We start from the raw sequence: 21112 nt of genomic DNA on the forward strand, positions 1-21112 counted from the left end.
AGACTGCATAAACCCACTGTGATAGCGTCGAACCATGTGCCGCTATAAGTGCAAAAAAAGCTTCAGTCTCTTGAGCGCATGCGTACAGAAAGAATTAACTTCGTCATTATTTTTTATCCTAAGTTCACTCTGTCCCTTGTCACCGACGCCGTTACTGTCGCTAGTATCGCACAACACGTGATAATGTGGCCAACGGCTGACGAACATGCGTAAAATCACTTTTGGCTTCTGAGGCGCGCTTACCCCCCCAAAAAAAGATAATAATAATACAATAAAAGGAAACAGGTCCTCCTTTTTACTCATCGAGTGCAGCGACGTCGGCAGAGGTGCGCTGACGTAAGTAAGGCACCTCCGACGCCGTCTTAGCCGAAACCTTAGGCAATATCTTCATGGGATGAATATCAGCCAAGAGTTCAAGAAGCGATCGACGACGCTATGCACAGTGCATTTACTGGAGAAAGGGGTATGCACTCGGATTAAGTGTGAACAGGCGCCCACTGCTCGCAAATTGACACCTTTTGAGCGCTCTTGTTCGCTGTGTTTAGAAACTGACTGAGCAATTTCTGTGAAACGTGAACCCCGTTTTCGCATCAGGGTTGCCTTGCATTATCGCGAAAATGCTCTGAGATTTAAAAAAAATACACGTCGCGCCATGATAGCGTGCGTTGCCTAACCAGCGAGAGGGGCAAAGCTATTTTCCACCCACATAAAAAATGTTTGGCTTCAAAAAGAAAATATAATATTTTACATCAACTTCAGGTGCCGCACGTTTACAGCTTAGCTGTATATGGCTAAAGTTCCATGTATTTTTCGTGTCCGTGCGTCATTATTATTAATAATAATAATAATAATAATAATAATAATAATAATAATAATAATAATAATAATAATAATAATAATAATAATAATAATAATAATAATAATAATAATAATAATAATAATAATAATGTATGAAATAAAGGAACCAAGATGCAATGTTTAAAGCCGATGGGTATGCTGGAATTGTGTATGGACAGCACATATACTCATGAGGAGGAGTCATTGCCATATACGTAATGGACAAAATGCATGTACAACCATACACGCGCTTTGCATGGACTAGCAGTGATGACACTGCCTATGTGATCATCCTTGCAGACTTCAATGTGGAGATTTCAAAACCAGAAAAGAAATGGTTGACTCAGTTTGTGCTAGAAGAGTTTGATTTGAAGTGCCACACCAATCCAAGTCACTCAGCTACTCAACAACGCTCGTGTGTATATATTTAACTTTAGTCAAGGATATGTCTAAGGTTCTAAGCGAACCAATCGGTGTATATTACCGTAATCACAAAGCTGTCGTACCACATGATGAAAAATAAATACTTGTATCCTAGTCTAACCCTGTGTTAAGTGTTACAGCTTCGCTGGTGATCCATTTTCAGAGAGTGGAACGACTCCTCAATTTTTCTTTACTTTTTATTTTTTTGAGAGGGCGACTCATAATTTTACACAAGTGCTGTTATTAAGATATTAAGTGTCGTTGCGCTCGCTACAGGCATAGAGATATGTGAAGCAAAGTATTCGATTATCAAAGCGCAAAGTGAAAACTGAGACAGGTTCCTTCCTGTTTCAACGTCAAAAAATATCGGCTGTACGCGCTTGGTGGCTCTTTTTTTATCGACCATGTTGGCACACTTTCTTTATTTTTTTTTCCGAAGAAGGAATGTCGTCTATTGCTGATGAGTGAAATTTGATAGCGCCTCGCTTTTAACAAGGTAGCTTGTGTGCCAGCAGATTTCACCTCATTGAAATATTTAGGAATTCTAATGCACTTTTCTCACATGTCAGAAATTCGTAATCCATAGTCTCCCGCATGAGAGTGTTTATTCCAAAATAAATAGAACACGTCTTTTCTTTCTACACTTTACAGGTAAAAAAGGAAAGAAAGCATATGCTAAGCTTAGCGGAATATTGCCACTTCGGCTCGGTTACTTGAAAAGGTGTACATTGGCTATCACGACAAATCAAAACGCGTAATAAAATAATTGACAAAAATCATAGTTCCATTTTCTTTTTAAGCTTATAGGATGGGCACATTCTGCAATTGTAGAATCAATGTTGCTGGGCTGTGAATGAACGTGAATGCAGCAGAATCCCGGAGACTTGCACAAGTCTCGGGATGTCCGCCCCCCCCCCCCCCACCTAGAAAAAAAGAACAACAACATGTGCGCGCAGTGCACTAACCCTTCATGCATGCCCTTTCCTGGAAAAGCCTTCCCTGAGCACTGTTGGACAAAACCAACTGGAAAGCCAACATTGTTGCGCATACTGGCTAATAATATCCGAAAATTAGTGTTAGTTCCAAGGTTCCCAACAAATAGCCAGGCCTCATGCGCTCACTTGCAACAGTCCCGTGATTGCTACATATGCCACGAAGTAATTACCTAAATTTCAGTGGGTGCATTTCCATTTTTGTTGTTACATTGCAGGCAATGATTGCTTTGTTGTTACATTGCAGGCAATGATTGTTCGTTCAAGTCGCGTTCTAAAGCAATTCGAAAGCGGTATGTAAATGGTGATATTATTTAACGTCCTACAACTACAACTGGACTACCATATACGCTGCAGAGAAGAGTTTGGGTTGATGTTATATTGGAGTGTGTTTACCGCGCGCCGACACCTAAGCTCATGGGCGGTTGTGCAGCGCGAGCCTATCGTAATATCACGGTGCTACAAGCAGAGCGACTCGTCGGCATCTCTGCCGAATGTTTCACAGCTAGAGAGCTAAAAATAAACTAAAAATGTGTTTACCAACTTACGAACCATCTAGTATAGCCCATAGTCTGCAGTCTAGTTTAACAACACTGCGTCATCTTCGTTCTCCCGTTAACAATCATCGTCGTTGCCCCTCTTGTCGCGTGTTGGGCTGCTGAGCACGAGGTCACGGGATCGAATACCGACCACGGCGGCCGCATTTCGATGGGGGCGAAATGCGAAAACACCCGTGTACTTAGATTCAGGTGCACGTTAAAGAACCCCAGGTGGTCGAAATTTGCGGAGTCCTCCACTACGGCGTGCCTCATAATGAGAAAGTGGTTTTGGCACGTAAAACCCCATAATTTTTTAAAAAGAAAATGACGTAAATCAAAGAATAAAGAAACAGAACAATACACCGAGTCACTATACAGCTGCAAAGACGGCACGTTGCCATTTCGTGGCTACTCGCCAGAATAAGTTCTTTCGCAGAACTATGGCATACGTTTGGGCTTCCTTCTCACTAAGGTGGATAAAACTATAGACCGTTTCAACGAGAACGTCCTGGCGTCGCCATAAGGCCATCAGAACTGAGCTAATTGCGGATGACATCCACACAAAAGTGTTTGCAGAAGCTGCCATGTGTGCCTTTGTACTCCCGGGCCACAGTCCCGAAAGGAAGTTCTCACTCTCCCGGATGAAAACGTCTATAGATATCATATTTTGTTTTCTATCGCTCTCTCTTATTGTATAATGGGTTGGATCAAGTAACTTGCACCGTATGATTCTACGAAAAGTTAGTATAACTGCATCTAATTTCACAATTCCTTCCATACTCACTGACTGCGAAGATGTCACGTTCGTGTATATATATATATAACATTCAAAAAGGAACAAGAAGGCGAACTAAGGCCGGTCCTCCAGCCGAAACGTCAGTAAAAACAAGAACAAGCCACCCGTTCTGTTTTAATTGTGCGACTAGTTATTGACTTTATGTCATTTTGCAGCTTGTACCGAATTTGCTTTGCATAATGTTCCTCTTAGTCACTACTACATTGCAGTTTTACGCTGTATATTTGCTATAATGTACATATTTTCTGACAAGAGGTCCCTTTACATGCACATGCTCTAGGACCTCCTTCTGTATACTTCTGTATACTTATGTAAGCATGTATATCCACTTATTCAAGAAATAAACTGAAAGGGAAAGGGAAGCCATAACGTTCGTATATTTTTCTTTTTTGAATGCGATACCATCGCGGCTGGCATGAAACCATTCGTCTTGTACGCATATATACAACAGGCACGTGTAGGTTGAGGACACATGTACAAAAAATTACGCACGATTCCCTGACAAAGGCTCGACCCCGTCCGAAACGTCGGAAATAACGCATCGCTTTTTTTCCTACGTGCGTCTACATATACCGCCTGTATATATATATATATATATATATATATATATATATATATATATATATATCACCTCTTGCGTCAAGGAATAAAATACCAATTGGCACGGACTATCAGGCCATCTCAAATCTGCCGGCGCGAACGTCCCGATGTATAAAATGGCTTCAGTCGATAAACAAGATGGCTGTCTAGACCTATTCCACCTCTACACGTCAAATCGTCTTCTGAGAGGCGCCAGTCAGAAGAAGACGCTGTGACGTGTAAAGGAGGAATCGGTCTCGACAGCCATCTTGTTTATGCATGGTTGTCTCTCCTGTAAATATGGTAAATACATATCTTTATATGTGACATCAGCAACGTTCTAATATATATATATATATATATATATATATATATATATATATATATATATATATATATGTAGCGTTCCTACTTAAAGGACACAGTAAACGTAAAGCATTGCTGTGGAACTGGCGTCCATCTTGTCTACATTTTATTCTCACTTCCTTCTTCTCTTCTCCTGAACCCAGACTCCTGCGCTTCTTCATCTTCTATTCCAAGGCTCATACCGCTTCACCCTTCCAGGTTTCTTTTGCTAACCCCTCCTGGGGTAATACTTGAAAACGTTTCCAATCGAAGCACATTCAACTGAGCCACGTTCGCCAATGTACCACACAGTCTTCAATATTCCTTTCTGAGTGGCCGTCTTTGTCACAGAGTAAGGACCATAAAATTTGGCATTGGATTCTCTTACTCCTTTCCTAACTAGAATGAGGTCGGTGACTTGAATGTCTGGAATATCTGAGCAATGTCTCTTGTCAAAATTTTTTTTCATTCGTTTACGGTACCTCTCCTCCTGCGATTTCTGTTTCCTTTCCTCGACGATCTGGAGATTTTCTAACAGCCCAAGTTCACGGTCCGCCTGAAGAATAGGGGTTTCTCCTGAAGAAGCGAATTGCGGGCTGCATCCCAAGCCGCTGGTGTAGGAGCGATTGTGATGTCTCACAGCTGCTTCTAAAGAGCATTTCCAACCACCAGGGAAACTATCGTACATCCTGATGTATTGTTTAACATCTCGTATTGCACGCTCTGCAAGCCCATTCGCTGCGGGATGGTATGGCGCACAGAACTGGATTGATATATTATGGTCTCGAGCCCATCTTGCTAGCTTTTCGCTCTTGAACGCTGGACCGTTGTCACATACAATTGTCTTGGTTGTCCTAAACATATCCCGTTCGAGAAGGGCGATGACACTATTCGCATCTTCTTTTCCTGCCCGTGCCGCGACCATCCTGGTGCATTCATCTATGGCCAGAAGAAAAGCTTGCGTTTTTCGGACTCCTTCTCGTTTCTTATTTAGCTCGGCGAAATCCAGGTGTATAACTTCAAAAGGCACGTTTGAGTGGCAAGGTATTATCATGGCGTCCGTAGGCTGCTTATATTTCACTTTGTTGATTTGACAAATGTGGCATGAACGAACGTATCGATTGACGTCGTCTTTCATGTGAGGCCACGTAAATCTCTTGACTAGCTTGTTGTAGGTGCGCCAAAATCCATCGTGTCCTCCAGATTCTGGGCTATCGTGGTACAAATAAAGCACCCTGGAAACCAGCGTTGGCGGGACTTGATAGCGACCTTCCCTAAAAATCAATTGTTCAGTGCCTTCCCACAATTTAATTTCATTGATTTCTGCCGATTGTTCGTTGTTGGCCTGTATCATCAGTCTAGACAATGCATCTGCATCAGTCAAAAGGGGTCCAGGTCTGTGGGAGATGGTGAAATCGAACTGCTGCAAATAGTTCACCCATCTGGCGATACGTCCCTTAGGTTGGGTCATATTCAAGAGATGAGTGAGGGCTTGGTGATCGGTGAACAAAGTAAACTTCGCACCTTCTAGGTACGTACGGAAGTACTGAATTGCTTTGAGGACTGCAAGAGCTTCCTTTTCAGTAGTGGTGTAGTTGACTTCAGGTGGCTTGAGGGTGTAGCTGTAGTAACCTACTACGTGTCGCTTTTCTCGGCCGGATGCTTCTGGACATTTCTGGTACAAGACTGCACCTGTCCCATAGTGTGAGGCGTCGGTATTCAGTTCAAAGGGTAAAGTGAAATCTGGTATGCGTAGAATAGGGTCAGCAGATATTCTGTGCACCAGATCACGGTAGACTCTCTCACATTCCTCATTCCACTCAAATGGAACTTCTTTCTGTGTTAGGCGCGTGAGGCATCTTGTTTTGATGGCAAAGTCTTTTATGAAGGGCCTGAAATGTCCTGCTAATCCCAAAAATACACGCAATGAGTGTACGTCATATGGTTTTACCAGTTGGGATATCCTCTCGACGGACTCTTGTTTCGTGCTTTTGGTAGTCCCATCAAAGACTCTTCCAAGAAACACCACTTTTCTTTGAAAGAACGCACTTTTCTTAAAATTAACCTTGAGGTGTGCCAAGCTCAAGGCATTTAATACCTGGGACAGGTGTGCCTGATGCTCCGTCTCTGTTTTGGAGAAGACAATAATATCGTCTATGTACACGTTACAAAAGACACCTAGGAAAGGCTTCAGGACTTCCTTCATAATCTTCTGGAACCATGCTGGTGAGTTTTTCCAGCCGAAAGGAAGCCGGTTATACTCGTACAGGTCGAAGGGCGTGATAAAAGCAGTGTACATTTTTGTTTCTTCGGTTAGCGGGATCTGCCAGAAACTTTTGCACAAGTCAATACGTGAAAAACATCGGCAACCACCTGTCTCATCTATAATCGTGTCTATCTTCGGCATGGGAAATGGTATAAGTTCTGTCTGTCGGTTGAGAACCCTGTAATCTGTGCACAGTCTGAAAGTTCCATCTTCTTTCGGCGCAATAGTTATGGGAGAGGCGAAGGGTGACACCGAAGGCCGGATTATATTGGCGTCTAGCATCTCCTGCAATTCCTTCTTCAACCATATCTTGCGCTCTCTTGACATGTTGTAAGGTGATTTTCGGATGACGGTCTTGTCGGTGAGTTCGAAAGGCACCTTGTGTGACGTCATCGCCGGTGGATAGCTTCCTATGCATACTAGTTCAGGATAGGTCGTTGCAATATCCTCCGCGCAATTGACAACTCGCAGGTTATCCTTTCTATCCGGCTGTGTCTCTTGCCTTGATAGTCCTTCCACTAAAACCGCATCGTCCCAGTATACGTTGATTTTTAGTTTCTTTATATCTGGTCTGGATAGCAGAAAGTCATACGTCACCCCCTCAATCACCAGTACTTCACTCGCTATTTCATGACCTTGGAACTCGATGTTTACTGAGGCCCACTGATTATGCATTGTTACTTTTCCATCGTAGCCTTGCACCCGTAGTACTCTTCCACTATGCAGGTGACTTGCATCTACCAGCTTGGCATTTATTATAGACACAGAAGCACCGCTGTCAACCAAAGCCATCATGTGTCTGTTTCCCACTTTCACAGGGATGTGAAGTAGGCTAGAGCAAGTTAAATAAACAGTCTCAGTTGTGGTCATCGGGTCGGACTGATCACCCTTGTTTATCAGTTTTTTGTCGTCGGAGCCTCTTCAGCGTACGAAAGTAGGGGAACAGGGTCGCTGTCGATGTTATGCACCCGACCTCTGGGAGCGCGCCAACCCAAGCTCTCTGTGCCGCCTGCAAGGCGGCGCGGTTCTCGCTGATTACGGCTTGACCAATCCGTGCCGGACCGTGTGAAGTGACCGCTTGAGCTAGCGTTTATATTTTCTTCTGAAGTAAATGATATGTCGTGAAGGCACTCCAGGAGCCCGTCCATAGTTTTAGGTGACCGTAGTTGCACTTGCTTCAGGACTTGCGCGTGCAGTCCGTGCATTATTAGTGCTACTACGGCAGACGGAGGAAGCATAGGCTCGGCCAGCTTTAAAAGGCGGCATTTGTCAAAAAAATACTCTACGATGGAGCCTTGCTTGAATTTGAAATTAAGCGCGGCGTCCCACCTTTGCACTGGGTTGCTTCGGAAAGTCGTCAAGAATTTTTCTTTCCACTGATTCCAAGAGTTGCCAGCCTCTTCAATAATGTGCAAATCATACCACTTCCGTGCAACACCGCTTAAGTAACTACGCATGTTAGTAATCTTGTCCTCATTAGAGTGCCAGTTGTTCTTTCCAGCGGCATATTCATAGAATTCAAGCCAACCTTCTGGACTTGATGACATGCCGTCGAATGCATCAGGTTCTACAAATTTAGTCACTGGCTTCTCAGCGTTTAAAGAGCTTATAAGCGATGTCACCAGCTGGTTTTGTTGCGAAATCTGTTCTTGTTGTAGCCGAAGTGCTTTCAAAACGAGGCTCACCTCTTCCGTCGACGACTGTGATCCAGAGTCCTTCCGACGCATCGGTTGAAGAACTAATTCGTCGAAGATCACCAGAGGCAAGTTCACGTTCACAGCACCCTTCCGACGTAGTTCATCAGGGTCCATGGAAGCCTTCTCTAAAACCAGGTTCATGAGTTCTGCCGAGTTGAGTTCGCGAGGTAGTTCCACCGCTGGTTCATCTTCAGCTTGGTATCTCGAAAAGATGATCTTGTCCGCGGAGGTCTCCTCAAGGAAAAATCTCACCCACATGTTGGAGTTCGCTGTCGGCTGCGCCAAAATAATGTAGCGTTCCTACTTAAAGGACACAGTAAACGTAAAGCATTGCTGTGGAACTGGCGTCCATCTTGTCTACATTTTATTCTCACTTCCTTCTTCTCTTCTCCTGAACCCAGACTCCTGCGCTTCTTCATCTTCTATTCCAAGGCTCATACCGCTTCAATATATATATATATATATATATATATATATATATATATATATATATACGCTGATAAATGCTAAATATAGTAGGAGCAATAATTACTAGTGTAACCATTGCATTACCGTACTCTGTGCAATTGCGCAGAATACGGTATGATTAAGGTAAGTTATCCACTTAGATGACAGATTGCAGTGTAGCAGTACGGCACTTGCATTTATAGTCTGTAGACGCGGTGTACTGATCAAGCCCAGGGTCTCCACTTCGGCGTTGGTTCCCCACTGTGAGCGGCAATCATCGTGGGCCATTCAATCGCAACCCAGTTTCCCCCGAGGGACTGAAAGTATATACAAGGCATTCCGGCATGGGCCTTTCTTCTTCACCTCGCTTCCCTTTGAGCTGTAAGGTTCATGGCCCACTTTAATAAACGACCGCTGCTCCTCGACCGTAACATATAAGGCAGGGAAGCGTCCTCTGAGACACCTTGCTCGTCAGCGAGAGTACATTGCGATGCAAGGGGTTCGAACAGAGTGAGAGTACGCGTTGCTTCTTCTCAAGCAACTTATCCTCTTTACTCGGAAGAAGCGCGCTAAGCGTGTGCACATTTACACTAATGGCACGGCGGGGTACGCCGAGTGTTTGCGGTATCAGTTTTGTGGTCACTCCGGTCATTACACGAATCAATAACGACCCAGGCGTGCCAGTTCACATTGCCCTAGTAAAACGCTCTCCCTCCCTCCCCCTCCTCCCAAAGTCTTGCGCGCTTCGTCCCTGCTTTCCGCCAATGCGTGCGCGAGATTGAGCCGCGATCTCCGGCTCATCCTGGCAAGCTTTCAGTCGCACATAAAGCATACTGCGCGCGGGGACGATTTGATCACCCTCGGACTTTATAAGGGACCTCACGACGACGCCGACATCGATTATGGCGCAGGCGGCAGGAATGCGCCTGAAGTGTCCATATAATTGCTATCGCAATAAAATAAGAACACAAGTCAGCAGCGATTGACATCCAAGAAAGACAGGATTTTCATGGGCGCATTAGTGTGCCATGCGGTGTGTCGTAAAGTGCACTACCTTCGGGATCGGCCCATATTTCTTCTTCAATAAAGCCGCACTTCCGGTTCCGGTTAAGGCACGCAGTTTGAACGAGCGCTTCTGGGTTTCATTTCAGCCTTTCTTTTGCGTTAATTACGCCTCGTTACTGCTCCGTACATAGCTGGATGTATCGTTTTTCTCTCAAGCCTCACTCTGACGCATTTTACAGCGAAGCTATTATTGTGATTAGAACCGCTCAAAAAACGTTATACGCCAGTCTTCATTATGTTATTTTTTAAAAATCTAACTCACAACTTTTATATCTGGAGAAAATGTGGCGTTTTTAAGTGCAATAAGTCCGGCAATTTTGAAATGTCTGTGTCAATCAGGGGTTGAAGAAAAACTGTCAGAAACGTCGCTTTTGGCTCATATAGAAGCGTCTACATGAGACGCTTAAATATTTTTCTGTCGTCTGTGGGCGCACCATAAAATGCAGAGGCTTTATATTTTGAACAAATGGGTGCCATTTTATTTCTTCTTTTCAAGTGTCATACCAAGTTTGCAGGTGGATTTTCCGGTGTCCTTCGGGAACTAGACAAGGCAACTTGTCTGTATTTCGTCAAAGTAAGGGAAATATTATGGCTAATGTGTACGCATAGTTCGAATAACGTGGCCTGATTGCGGTATTTCCAATAAATTATGTGTGCAGATGCTCCTGAGATTTATGAGTGCGTTTTAGGAGCGGTGCTAAACTTAGGCCGCTGCCATGACATAGCTACATATGCCACCAAGATCAAACTCAGCAGAATGTTGGCAAACCTCATAGTGAATCTGTGTACTAAGCTAAATTCGTGTGGATTCGATACAGCTTTTTGGAAAGAAATTCTTAAGCAAGTGTTCGCAGGTGTCACGCTGCCATTATCAGCTACGAATCCCGATGCCTGGAAAGAACTCTGCATCCCACAATCTTCATATTTAAAGTAATGAAGGACATTTTAAATGAAGTATGTTCCCAAATGTGAAAATTACTGACTTAACTAGGGAAAACACGGGGAAGGCGGGAGATGACAATTCAAGATGACGAGCAAAACGAGAACAAGGTGAAAACAGGAGCCAACGTTTCGACAAGTGTACTTGCCTTGAAGAAGACAAGTCCACTCGTAGAAACGTTGGCCCCTGCATTCACCTTGTTCTCGTTTTGCTCAATGACTTGAATAGGCGCGTTTCAAGAAATTAATAAATCCTGCTTTTTACGGCATTTCTATGCGTGATATGACGTTGTATGACCTTGTTTCTTTTTAGGGAAAGTAAGAACCATGTATTGGGTAATATGTAGGAAAGCTTTAAGTACACGGATTTATTGCGGCTTTTGCAGTAAAATACTTCTGCAAGCGTTCTGTACATTATGAATATTTTACGAGTGGCGCAAAATTTAGCCCATTGCCCTGAAATAGGTACAGACGCCACCAACATCAAATTCATGACAGATGTTGGAAAAGCTCTGCCCCCATGAATGTGCCAAGTGAAATGGCTTCGGATTAAATACAACCTTTTATGAAAAATGTTCTTGAACATGCGCTCAAAAATGTTTGGGAACATTTTCCGCTATGTAGATGGGAAAGAAATTCGAAAAGGTGTACTTAGATTTAGGTGCACGTTAAGGAATCCCAGGGAATAAAAATTTCTGTAGTCCCACACTATGGCGTGCCTCATAATCAGATCGCGGTTTTGGCATGTAAAACCCCACACTCTAAAAACTAAGAGAGTGCCGGGCACTCCCTTTGAGGGAGTAGCGGCTTGTCCCATATTTCACTCTCTTTTCGAGAGTAGATCGACCCTCTTTGAGAGAGAGTAGGTCAACTCCTGTTGACAGAGTTGTGTTACTCCGCCGCAAGGGATTGCTAGTACTCTTCTGCAGAGTGATAATACTCTTCCCACAGGGAGTGCTAGTACTCTTCCGCAAAGTGGTAATACTCTCACCGTAGGGGTAATGGCACTCCACCAGACCGAGTACTTCTACTCCCCCAAACAGAGTGCAACTACTCTTCCCAATACCCTCTTAGCGAAGTCCTGGCCACGCATGCAGGCAGGAAATCAGATCAAATTAGGGTCGCTGATACACCGTTCTCTAGGCGGCTCCTCAGACTCAGTGGCCCGATTCCAAGCGGCCTTCAGAATAGGCGCGAGCAATGTTATGCAGGATTTTAAAGTCATTTTTCCTGGCTATTTGCTGCCTACCATGAGTCGTGACGGCTCGTAATCGGCCTATGCGTATGTGTCCCGAACGCCACTGCGCAGAAAAAAAAGCTAATTCACATTTAATCCGCAAATATTTTCGCATATTTCACAATCAGGAGACACATAATCTAATTAGAACACAATAGTCGAGGGAATCACACACTTATGGAGAACCACATTGCTCTATACATCACGTGGATTCGAACCCGCGTACACTCGCATCTATACAATTCAAAGCACACATCCTAACCATTACACCACAAAGCCACCACGCTCAGTTGTGTTGTTTTAGAGCTTATATACATAACAAATGTATTTGAGGAATCGGCTGCGGTGGTTGGAGTTTCTCTGCAGTGTGCTGTGCTGTTGTGTACTGGAATACGTTTGCGTTTGCATCATTTCCATTCCTTGCTACGACTAACGGAGGAATACAACGTAGACGACGACGTGAGAACTATTCACGGCTTGTCGTCACCCCAGGAAAATAACAAATGTGCCGTTCAGCTCACGATCGAGTGCTTTTCCAGTCCATGCATTATATGTTCTCCGAAAATACGCGGATACAAAGTATCGTGCCAACCATCCACGTATGTGAATTTAAGTCGCGCGTATACTGGTGAGCATTTCTGTTTATTTTTTCCGCCAGTTCCATTCGTATGTGGTCAACTGCGATGCCAGTACCAGGCATTTCGACGTGCCTCACGCTGCCGTGTAGGCGTTCTTTTCAGGTGCATTAGTTTAGAGTTTGGTTCAGTCCGCTGTGAGCTGTTGTCCTGCATTAGCAGCGGATCGTTATCGTTTTGAAGAGCACGCATTCCAGCATTTGGAGACTGCTTATGCCGATAGCCGCGTCACATGCATTGGCACGCATGTTTAAATGAGTAATGTGTCCACTTGTTACGCGTGCACTGCTCGTATCCTGTGGCAGTGCTCGTTCTAAAAGCTTCGAAGGCCATCTACATTCATACGTGTGTTCAATATATATGCACAGGATAGACTTGCCGGCTAGTTGGTTGAGCATTTTAGAAGAAACAGCGCAACACAAGGACGACGCAAAAACATGGACAACACCACGAAGCGCTGGTGTGGTCGATGCTTTTTTTCGTCCTGGTGTTAGCGCTGTTTCTTCTTCCACGATACACGCACACCACAGGTACGCGAAAGTTTAGGAGTATAGGGCGTTAACTTTGTTTTCCCCGTTTCCTCTCAGTGCCAATGGCACAATGCGTTGCCCGAAATAGCGCACGCTTACCCCCATATTCAGAAATGCATCATAACTTGAAGCCCATGCTTGACTTGATCTAAATGACGCAAGTCGTGAACGCACCAAAAGAAAGGCAGTGAGCGTCTGGGGGACGTTCGCACCAGGCGTCGTTTATATAAAGTCAAGCATGGGCTTTGTATTAATATACATTTCTGAATACGGGGGTTAGTCATCTACTTCTCACAGAAAATGTCGAAGAAACGCCCACCAAAACCAGGCACATTCGTAAACCTAACTAGGCAATACGAAGCTCCATAGAAAAAGAGTGGTATTAAAAGCTTTCAGTATTTTTCTTTACTGCAAAATGGTTGCGCTCTCGTGGTTTCAATGTACAGAGATGATGCAGCGTTAGCTAAAAAGCATGAATTTCCGAACTCCATGCCAAAATAAGCTTGTAAAATTATTTAGGTGCTAGAAACCAGGGTTTGTAGCGATCCTTGAAAACCCTTTATTTCTAAAATGCCGTTTTCAAGGCATTGAAAAGCCTGGAATTTTTAGAAGTACTGGAAAGTCCTTAAATTTGTACACTTGGCTAGACATAGCAGACATTGCCAAGTGTTTTTTTTTTCCCTTCTGTGACATTCTTCGCATGTCACAGAGAATTGTCTGTGGAGGTAATAGAAGGAAAGCGACATCCTTAAAGTTCAAATTACAAAGGAGCTGCAGATACCAGTTTTAGGCACATGGAACCGGCGACAAATGTACTTGGAGGAGCAGAAGCAGGAAGCTCAACGGTTGAGGCATTCAAAGAAAAGCCGTGATGAGTAAATTGAGAGCTACAGACACAATAAAAGATCACATTTCTCCGGTGCTGTGTTGTTCCGCGATCTTGAGCGCGCGCGCGCGCGGTGGAGAACTCCGAGTGAAAAAGTAGAGCGCTCGCTACGCGTTCCTTTGAACTGCGGCGGCCTGTTCTCTTAGAAGCAAAACGATGTGTTCTTTGCTCAGCGTGCGTGAATGATACATTGCCATGTTCGGGGCCAGCCACCTACAGTTGAAGCAGAAGATCACGCTACGTTTTGTTCTCTATTGCCGCAAGAGTAGAACTACTCTCTCTCTCTGAAGGGGGAGAGTGAAAAGCACATTTCACTCTCTCCTTGGTGAGAGAGTGAACAATGCATTTCACTCTCCTCGACATTTTGCGAGAGTAAAACGACGCTTTGAAGAGTGAACCGGCCTCTTCACTCCTGCGATACCCTTCCTAGTTTTTAGAGTGCATAATGTAATTTAAATTAGTTCTTTGCTATGTGTCCCAGTGCCCCGAGGGAACCGTATATGCTACATGACATTTACATTTGGTGAAAATATGGGGCACGCTATGGGTAATGCGTGCGCAGAATTCATAGCGTTTCACATGCTTAAGTAATCTGCAATTAACTGCGTAACTTTTGCGAGCAGCGCAATACTTTTCATGTACTCATTGCGTAACTACAAATGCGACTATGGTCAAAGTCAGCAACAATAGGCCAACTACTATGGAAAATTTATGTGCCAAGTGAAATTCGTCTGAATCGAATACATATTTGGGATAAATGTCTGAAAAGGGCGAGTTCTTTTTTTTTTGTTGTTGTTGTCCTACGTGCACTAAAAACCATCCAGTCCTCAAGTTTGACAAGACGAAAGTGGCGAGATACACAGATCTCCACGAACTCCAAATCCATCTGAAGCCTCCAGAGAAGACTTTGTCTTCGAAAAATATATAAAAGTATCAAAACCTAGCCACGAGACAGCCATTTAAATGTATCACTGCAGGAAGTTTTTTCTCCAAATAATCCTTAATGCCGTCGCATAGATAGCACGCATTCATTATGGACCTGCCAATTGGACAAGACACGACGGGAGCCCTTGTTCTTGTCAGGGGCCCTGACGAAGACCAGTCCTCTGGATTAAACGCTGGCTTAAACCTGAGGCTTCCCTTGTTTGACTACTGGTGATCCGTGCAAAGCTCCATCTTGCAATGAACGCCATTCTTGTTTGAATTACGACCATAGAGAGGTACCACATGTGAAAATCCAGACTGTACACAAACACAGTGCTATGGTCGTGTGGGTTCTGGCCAGAACTATATTGGCTACTCTGATAGCCTGTTCTGATTCATATAGTCCCGACATCATCGCAAGCTTTCGCAGTTCCGACTTCTATTCACCACTGTCAGTAATATACACCAAGCACATTACCTATATGGTTAGCTTGTTTACGTTTGAAACCATTATCGGTGTTTAGTGTTTTTTTTTTTTAATTGACATGAAAGTTATACAAAGAGATGTTTTCACCCTAAAAGGCAGACAGCTATTACTTTTCACATAACAGCAAGAATAATTTAAAAGAAAGTTATATTGCAAGATAAAAAAATAGCGGCATAGAGTCGAACAATGTAGAGCATACAGTACCACACTAGCAAATATATAGAGATAAAAGACAAGAACGAGTTGTATTTCACTCCCGTGGAGAGCCTCTGATGTGGTTCTCCACGGGAACCACAACCAGGCTTTATATAAAACGCTTCTGCCATCTCCCATGATGTTTTATCGTGGCTTCTTGGTGCGATAAATCTTGACGCACAGGCGACACCTGCTTCCTTCCAGCAGGCTTGGCAGTGATCAGGGACATGGGTGCCTTTATTTCCTTTCTTCTTCTTTTTTTTTGTCGTTTTGGCCGTTTTGACCATTGTCTATTGTACCTTTATGCGAGAGTTTTACGCAAAACATAAATAAACTCTCGTTTCTTTAATTGTGTTCGATTACCAGTTATTTGCTACGTCGTCGCGCCCGTATGTGCCGACAGTACGTAGGCTATAAAAATTGATGTTCGTAGCTTTCATTATCTATTTGCTAATACACAGATGATCACCGTTACTGGGTGCCCTCCCCACACAAGGTACGACTATAAGTACTCCAGAAATTGCTTCTAAACCAGGTGCCGAATTGTGCCTTAGCTGTTCTGGATGTAACGCTGTGGTCGTTTACCAGTCGTTCATGAATTTGAGCGCATAGTCACCCGAAGCGGTACCATGATGCTTTAATGCTTTCCCTGGTGAGCTTTATCATTGCGTACTATGGTGAATGAATTATCTCTACCATGTTAAACTTCTACAGTGACATCGACCTGGGATATGATAAACGAAATGGCGCTTTTAAGTAAAATAATCCCCATTATATTGTTAGTAATTAGAATACAGTTGTGCTAGTAGCGGTTCAACGTTTCGTAGTTCGTAACATTCGTAATGGTTGGTATACCTTTTTGTGAATGTCTTTAGGAATCTTTACTAGGATTTTTTTTTATTTATTAAGGTTGCTACCACTGCGGTGACTACCTGCAGTTACTACCTAGGTACTTATTACTGTGACGAAAATTTACTGCTGTAAAGTTAGTAACTACTGTGCGACTTTATTTTTCTAAGAATGTGGAACGCATGCAAATGTTTTAAGTAATAATGCTTTAAAATGTGTTTGCTGAAAGAACAGAAGCAATTCTTTATGCCACAATGAAGGCTGCAAACCTGTGGACGAATTCAACAGCATTTCCTTCGCAAGTGCTTTTTGCCATTGACCGGTCGCCTTGGCTATTCCTAAGTGAAGCATCACGATTAGCTGGATTTGTTTTCCTTACAAAAAAAAAATCTTCTATATTAGCTCTTTGGGAATACCGGCCTAGAACTTTTAAAAGAGAAAAAGAAAAGCTAGAAATACAATAAATACACGCGCTTCATCAAATTACAACGCAAGCACAGAATGCTGCCAATCTGTAGCGTGTGTTATTCATGCCACCAAAGCCAGGCTGGTTTAAGCAAGAAAGGTCAAGCACTCACCACACAACAAACCTAACTCACAAAACGACGGCTCAACTCAATCATGTATAACAAAACACGTGGCGAAGGTGCGTTTTCTCTTTATTTTTACTTTCTCGAAAGGTTTCCCTACCGTCCTCGGTTCTGCGCACTGATGAATAATTCAACGTGGACTGCATAAACAGCATCCCACAGTTCCTGATCGAGAGTGAGCGGTTGTAATAAACGTAGCGCCTCGTCGATAGCCTTGTTTATCTACTCTTTCGGCACCGGTTAGGAACCACTAAGCATTATTGTATGGAAGAGCAAAGCAGCCGGTGTGCTCTACCCGTCCCTGTTCAATACTGCAAACGTACCCGCAAAACCAAAGACAACGGGCCTTGCGTGCATCATCATCGATCTTCGCTTGCAGAGAACTCAGAGACAATAGCGAGAGTGAGCGAGAAGTCAGGTGCTCCCAGCACTCGTTTCCTAGAGGAAGTGGACGCAGCATTTAATATGCAGCAGGACGCCGGACAACGAACATGCACACGACTGCCAAGGCCCCACTTCCCCGCTGAAAAGTGTGTTCTCAATTTAAAGCTGTTACGACGCGGGGTGGTGTGGACACTGGAAGCAAATTGAGTTTTACCTGGTCACACAGCGTGTTGAGGCATTGTACAAGTTTACTGATGAGGAAAGCGAGGGAAAAGAACTAGAAGTTGTTATGATTGGGGGCTCAATCCCATCGCTCGTGATCCGTTGTCAAGATCGGAGTGGGGCATGAATTAGAAGGTAGCTGGCCCATGCCGTCGTCCAACTTATCCACGCTGAGGACGTTGATGAAGGGAAGGACTGCTTCTCATCGAGAACGAGGAATAAGGGTTTATTCACACTATTTACATGCAGTTCATCAGTCTAGCAAGACTGCGAGAGAAAGTACGTCAGTCTAACACGACTGCTTGAGAGAGTGTCTCAGTCTAACATGACTGCTTAAGAAAATGTGTCGAGCAGCCGCACAACAGCGGTTTATAAACATTCGGTCCTCCCCTCATTCCAAGGGGGGTCACAAACACACACGCACACGCATGCACGCACGCACGCACACACGCACACGCACACGCACACGCACACACGCACACGCACACACGCACACACACAAGTTCACGGTCCGAAACCGACATCACACGAATTTCGTAGAACTCGGAGCGGACCCTCGCAACGCGCCCGGGTAGCCATTGACCTGCGTCTTGGTCGGCGCGTGGGAAGGGGGCCCCGACGACGTTCCCGCGCCAACTCCCCCGCTCGCGGCAGATCAGGTCCGCGTTGGTGGGTTCGGTAACAATAGTTGGCCTGCCGAACGCATTCAGTCACAATGGCGATTTAGTGACGGTGTGGCTAGAGGTTTGCGGCGGCACTCTAGGAAACATTGACGCCCGTTCTTAACAAAGTTCAGTAGCCTAAATTGCTCCGCTTTGATGCGGAACAATATCAGCGGAAGGAACCTGTCCTGAGGCTGCCATAATGCGGAGACAACTAAGGTCCTGAAGGCAGATTTCCAGTGACAAAGCAGGCGTAGGGGTCGTACACCATTTTGTCTACTCAAGTAATCCTTCTTCCATTAATTGTCCACCGCTAGCTCATTTGCACTCGAATTCGCGCAATAGCGGAATTTCACGGCGCTTCTAGTTCAAACGTATTTGTGGTTACAATGCCTGCCTGTTCCGTCCGGAATGAAGGAGAATGGGTGATGTAACATAACTGGTAAGTTTTGGGGTGGGAGTAATGATACTTTGCATCTCTCCAAAGGGAGTGAAGCGTCCGCTCAGAAGAAAAGAAAGCGTCGAGAGTGTTTTCGTAGTTTTGACGACAGGTGGCGCCACCGTTACCTCTTCGAAGTAAATGTTCACAACAAGATGAGGCATGAGTATGCTGCAGCAAAAATCCGGAGAACACTCAGCACATCCTAACGGAATGCGAAAGGATTCATCCAGTGAGACCAGTAGGTAACGAACCCTTTCTAGAAGCGCTTGGAATTAAAGTGGATGGAAGCATCAACCAGTCAGCAATCGAGATAAAATAGAGACTTTTAGAGTATTGGCGGGAAAAAAGCAGCGAACGGATTGATACGACCGGGTGCGTTGCAAAGATACATAGCGGTACTAGGTAGATCGAGTTGTTTTGAAACCTTTATGGAGGCATACGAAAATGCTAGACTGAAAAACCTATATACCATACTTGATTAACTTAAGCAGGCTAAGGGACTACTTGTCACCGCCCTGTTTAAAAGATGGTGCCAATAAATCATCATCATCATCATCGTCATCATCATCATCATCACGAAAATTTTTGATTTTTCCTATATCGTAGCTCTGAACAGAGACTGGCTTCATTTCATTCTGTGCAAAATGGGTAATTACTGTATCAAATAGTAGCAGTGTCACCCGAAAGGCGATGCATGGATTGCGATAGCAAATTAGTAGACATTTATACGAAGTAAAGATAGTAGCTTTATTGGCCGCGTAAGTTCGGAAATATTAGCTTACTAACTGACTTAACAAGCACGGTGTCAGCGCGCACAGGCAAACATGAACACATCACACTCAATGACCGCGGACACTCGCTGTCAAAACGCTGGCGTGAGGAAGCGCGGCAGTAGCAGCGAGCGCAGTGCCCTTCGTGCTGTCTGTCGCTCCAACACAAACAGCACACACAAAAGTATGAGCCGCCTGCAGATTGCTTTTAAGATATGGTGCGCGCGACCACACGCCGCCGCACGACGTACGCAGTTTTTCCGCTACGTCCGGTTCACAGATTGGTTGTTCTTGTCGAGCGTCGGTAAGAGGGATGGAATTCTTTCAACTAAATTGACGCGCGAATCCAGCTGTGGTCCCGTCGCGTAGTTGTGCCTGAAGGAATATTTCAAGGCCCGAAAATCCCGAGCCTCAAGTGAGAAAGTCTTCACCGCTTTTGTGAGATTTGGAGGGACCACGTGTTTTACAGGAGCCTCGTTACATTGCCTAGATAGAGTTCTTTTCCCTCACGCATGGTATCCATGGTTTCCCTCACGCATGGTATCGCATGGTATCCGCATGGTATCCGCATGGTACATTTGGCAGATGGTATAGCATATTTACCATCGCGGCGAAAGAAAGCACGAACAGGCCGATTCGAACTAGAATAGAAAAAATTCACCGACAATTACGACACACTCTATTACGAAATTGCGGCTAAGGATCGAGGTTCACCATGGCGATAGAATGGATGTATACCTATAGCTAACGACGCGCAAGCTCGTATGGGCGAACGCGCCACTGCGCAGCCCAGTGCAGCGGAAAAGCGACCGTCGTCGCTATTCCTGAAGAAGATCTTAGCGAACGATGGGCAAGTAAAACTGTCAGCTGACTTAGTTTCGGGCGTGCCAGCGCAGCCTCATTATGGTTTTGAAAACCGCATCCGCTCGCCGGGTAGATCTTGGTCGTGTCCTATACGATTCCATGAGAGGCGCGGCAAGCGATGAGCGAGGAAGGAAGCGAATCAAAGGCACTTGTTTATTTTCTTCTCAATAGACGCTGCCGATGGCAGGTTGAAAGGTTTCGAATCGCTGCCTTAAAAGAAAATGAGAAAGGAAAATCTGAAAGAAAAGCCGCGCGACTTCCGCAGTTCCAGGCGAATTCACAGCCGTACTTCGTTCATTACACGCGCAGTTCCAGTCTTCGTAAAAGAAAAGGAAAATAAAATAGGCATAAAGGGTGATTCCGAGCGGTTCGGCATATTCTTTTATTTCTTGTCTGACATTCTTGCTGCGTAACAGCGAGGTTAGAGAGCGAAGGTTAATGAGGACGTTATCGCGCGGAAAGGAATAATACAAACGATGCGCTCTATTTCCCGTATGTTAACGTCTTGAC

The 21112-nt window shown here is 44.5% G+C and overlaps 2 protein-coding genes across 3 annotated transcripts in view; one reads left to right on the plus strand and one right to left on the minus strand.

Annotated features, from left to right (window-relative positions):
- The window catches only part of LOC135914678 (serine/arginine repetitive matrix protein 1-like), an 85009-nt gene that overhangs the window by 21738 nt on the left and 42159 nt on the right, over positions 1–21112 (minus strand). Inside the window, exon 1 of one of the 2 annotated variants that reach the window (XM_070532048.1) lies at positions 8463–8891. The exons of the other annotated variant lie outside the window; for it this stretch is intronic. The gene's annotated coding sequence lies outside the window, so the exon portion shown is untranslated. Of the gene's footprint in view, positions 1–8462; positions 8892–21112 lie in introns of those variants that run through there. 2 annotated transcript variants of the gene reach the window in all.
- LOC135914650 (histone deacetylase complex subunit SAP130-like) overlaps positions 12595–21112 on the plus strand; it is a 612247-nt gene continuing 603729 nt past the window's right edge. The window contains exon 1 of the mRNA XM_065447584.2: positions 12595–12790. Within this exon, the coding sequence (XP_065303656.1) occupies positions 12666–12790 (125 nt within the window). The 5' untranslated portion in view covers positions 12595–12665. The remainder of the gene's footprint in view (positions 12791–21112) is intronic.

Source organism: Dermacentor albipictus, chromosome 1 (assembly GCF_038994185.2).
Source record: "Dermacentor albipictus isolate Rhodes 1998 colony chromosome 1, USDA_Dalb.pri_finalv2, whole genome shotgun sequence".
NCBI classification, from domain to species: Eukaryota; Metazoa; Arthropoda; class Arachnida; order Ixodida; family Ixodidae; genus Dermacentor; species Dermacentor albipictus.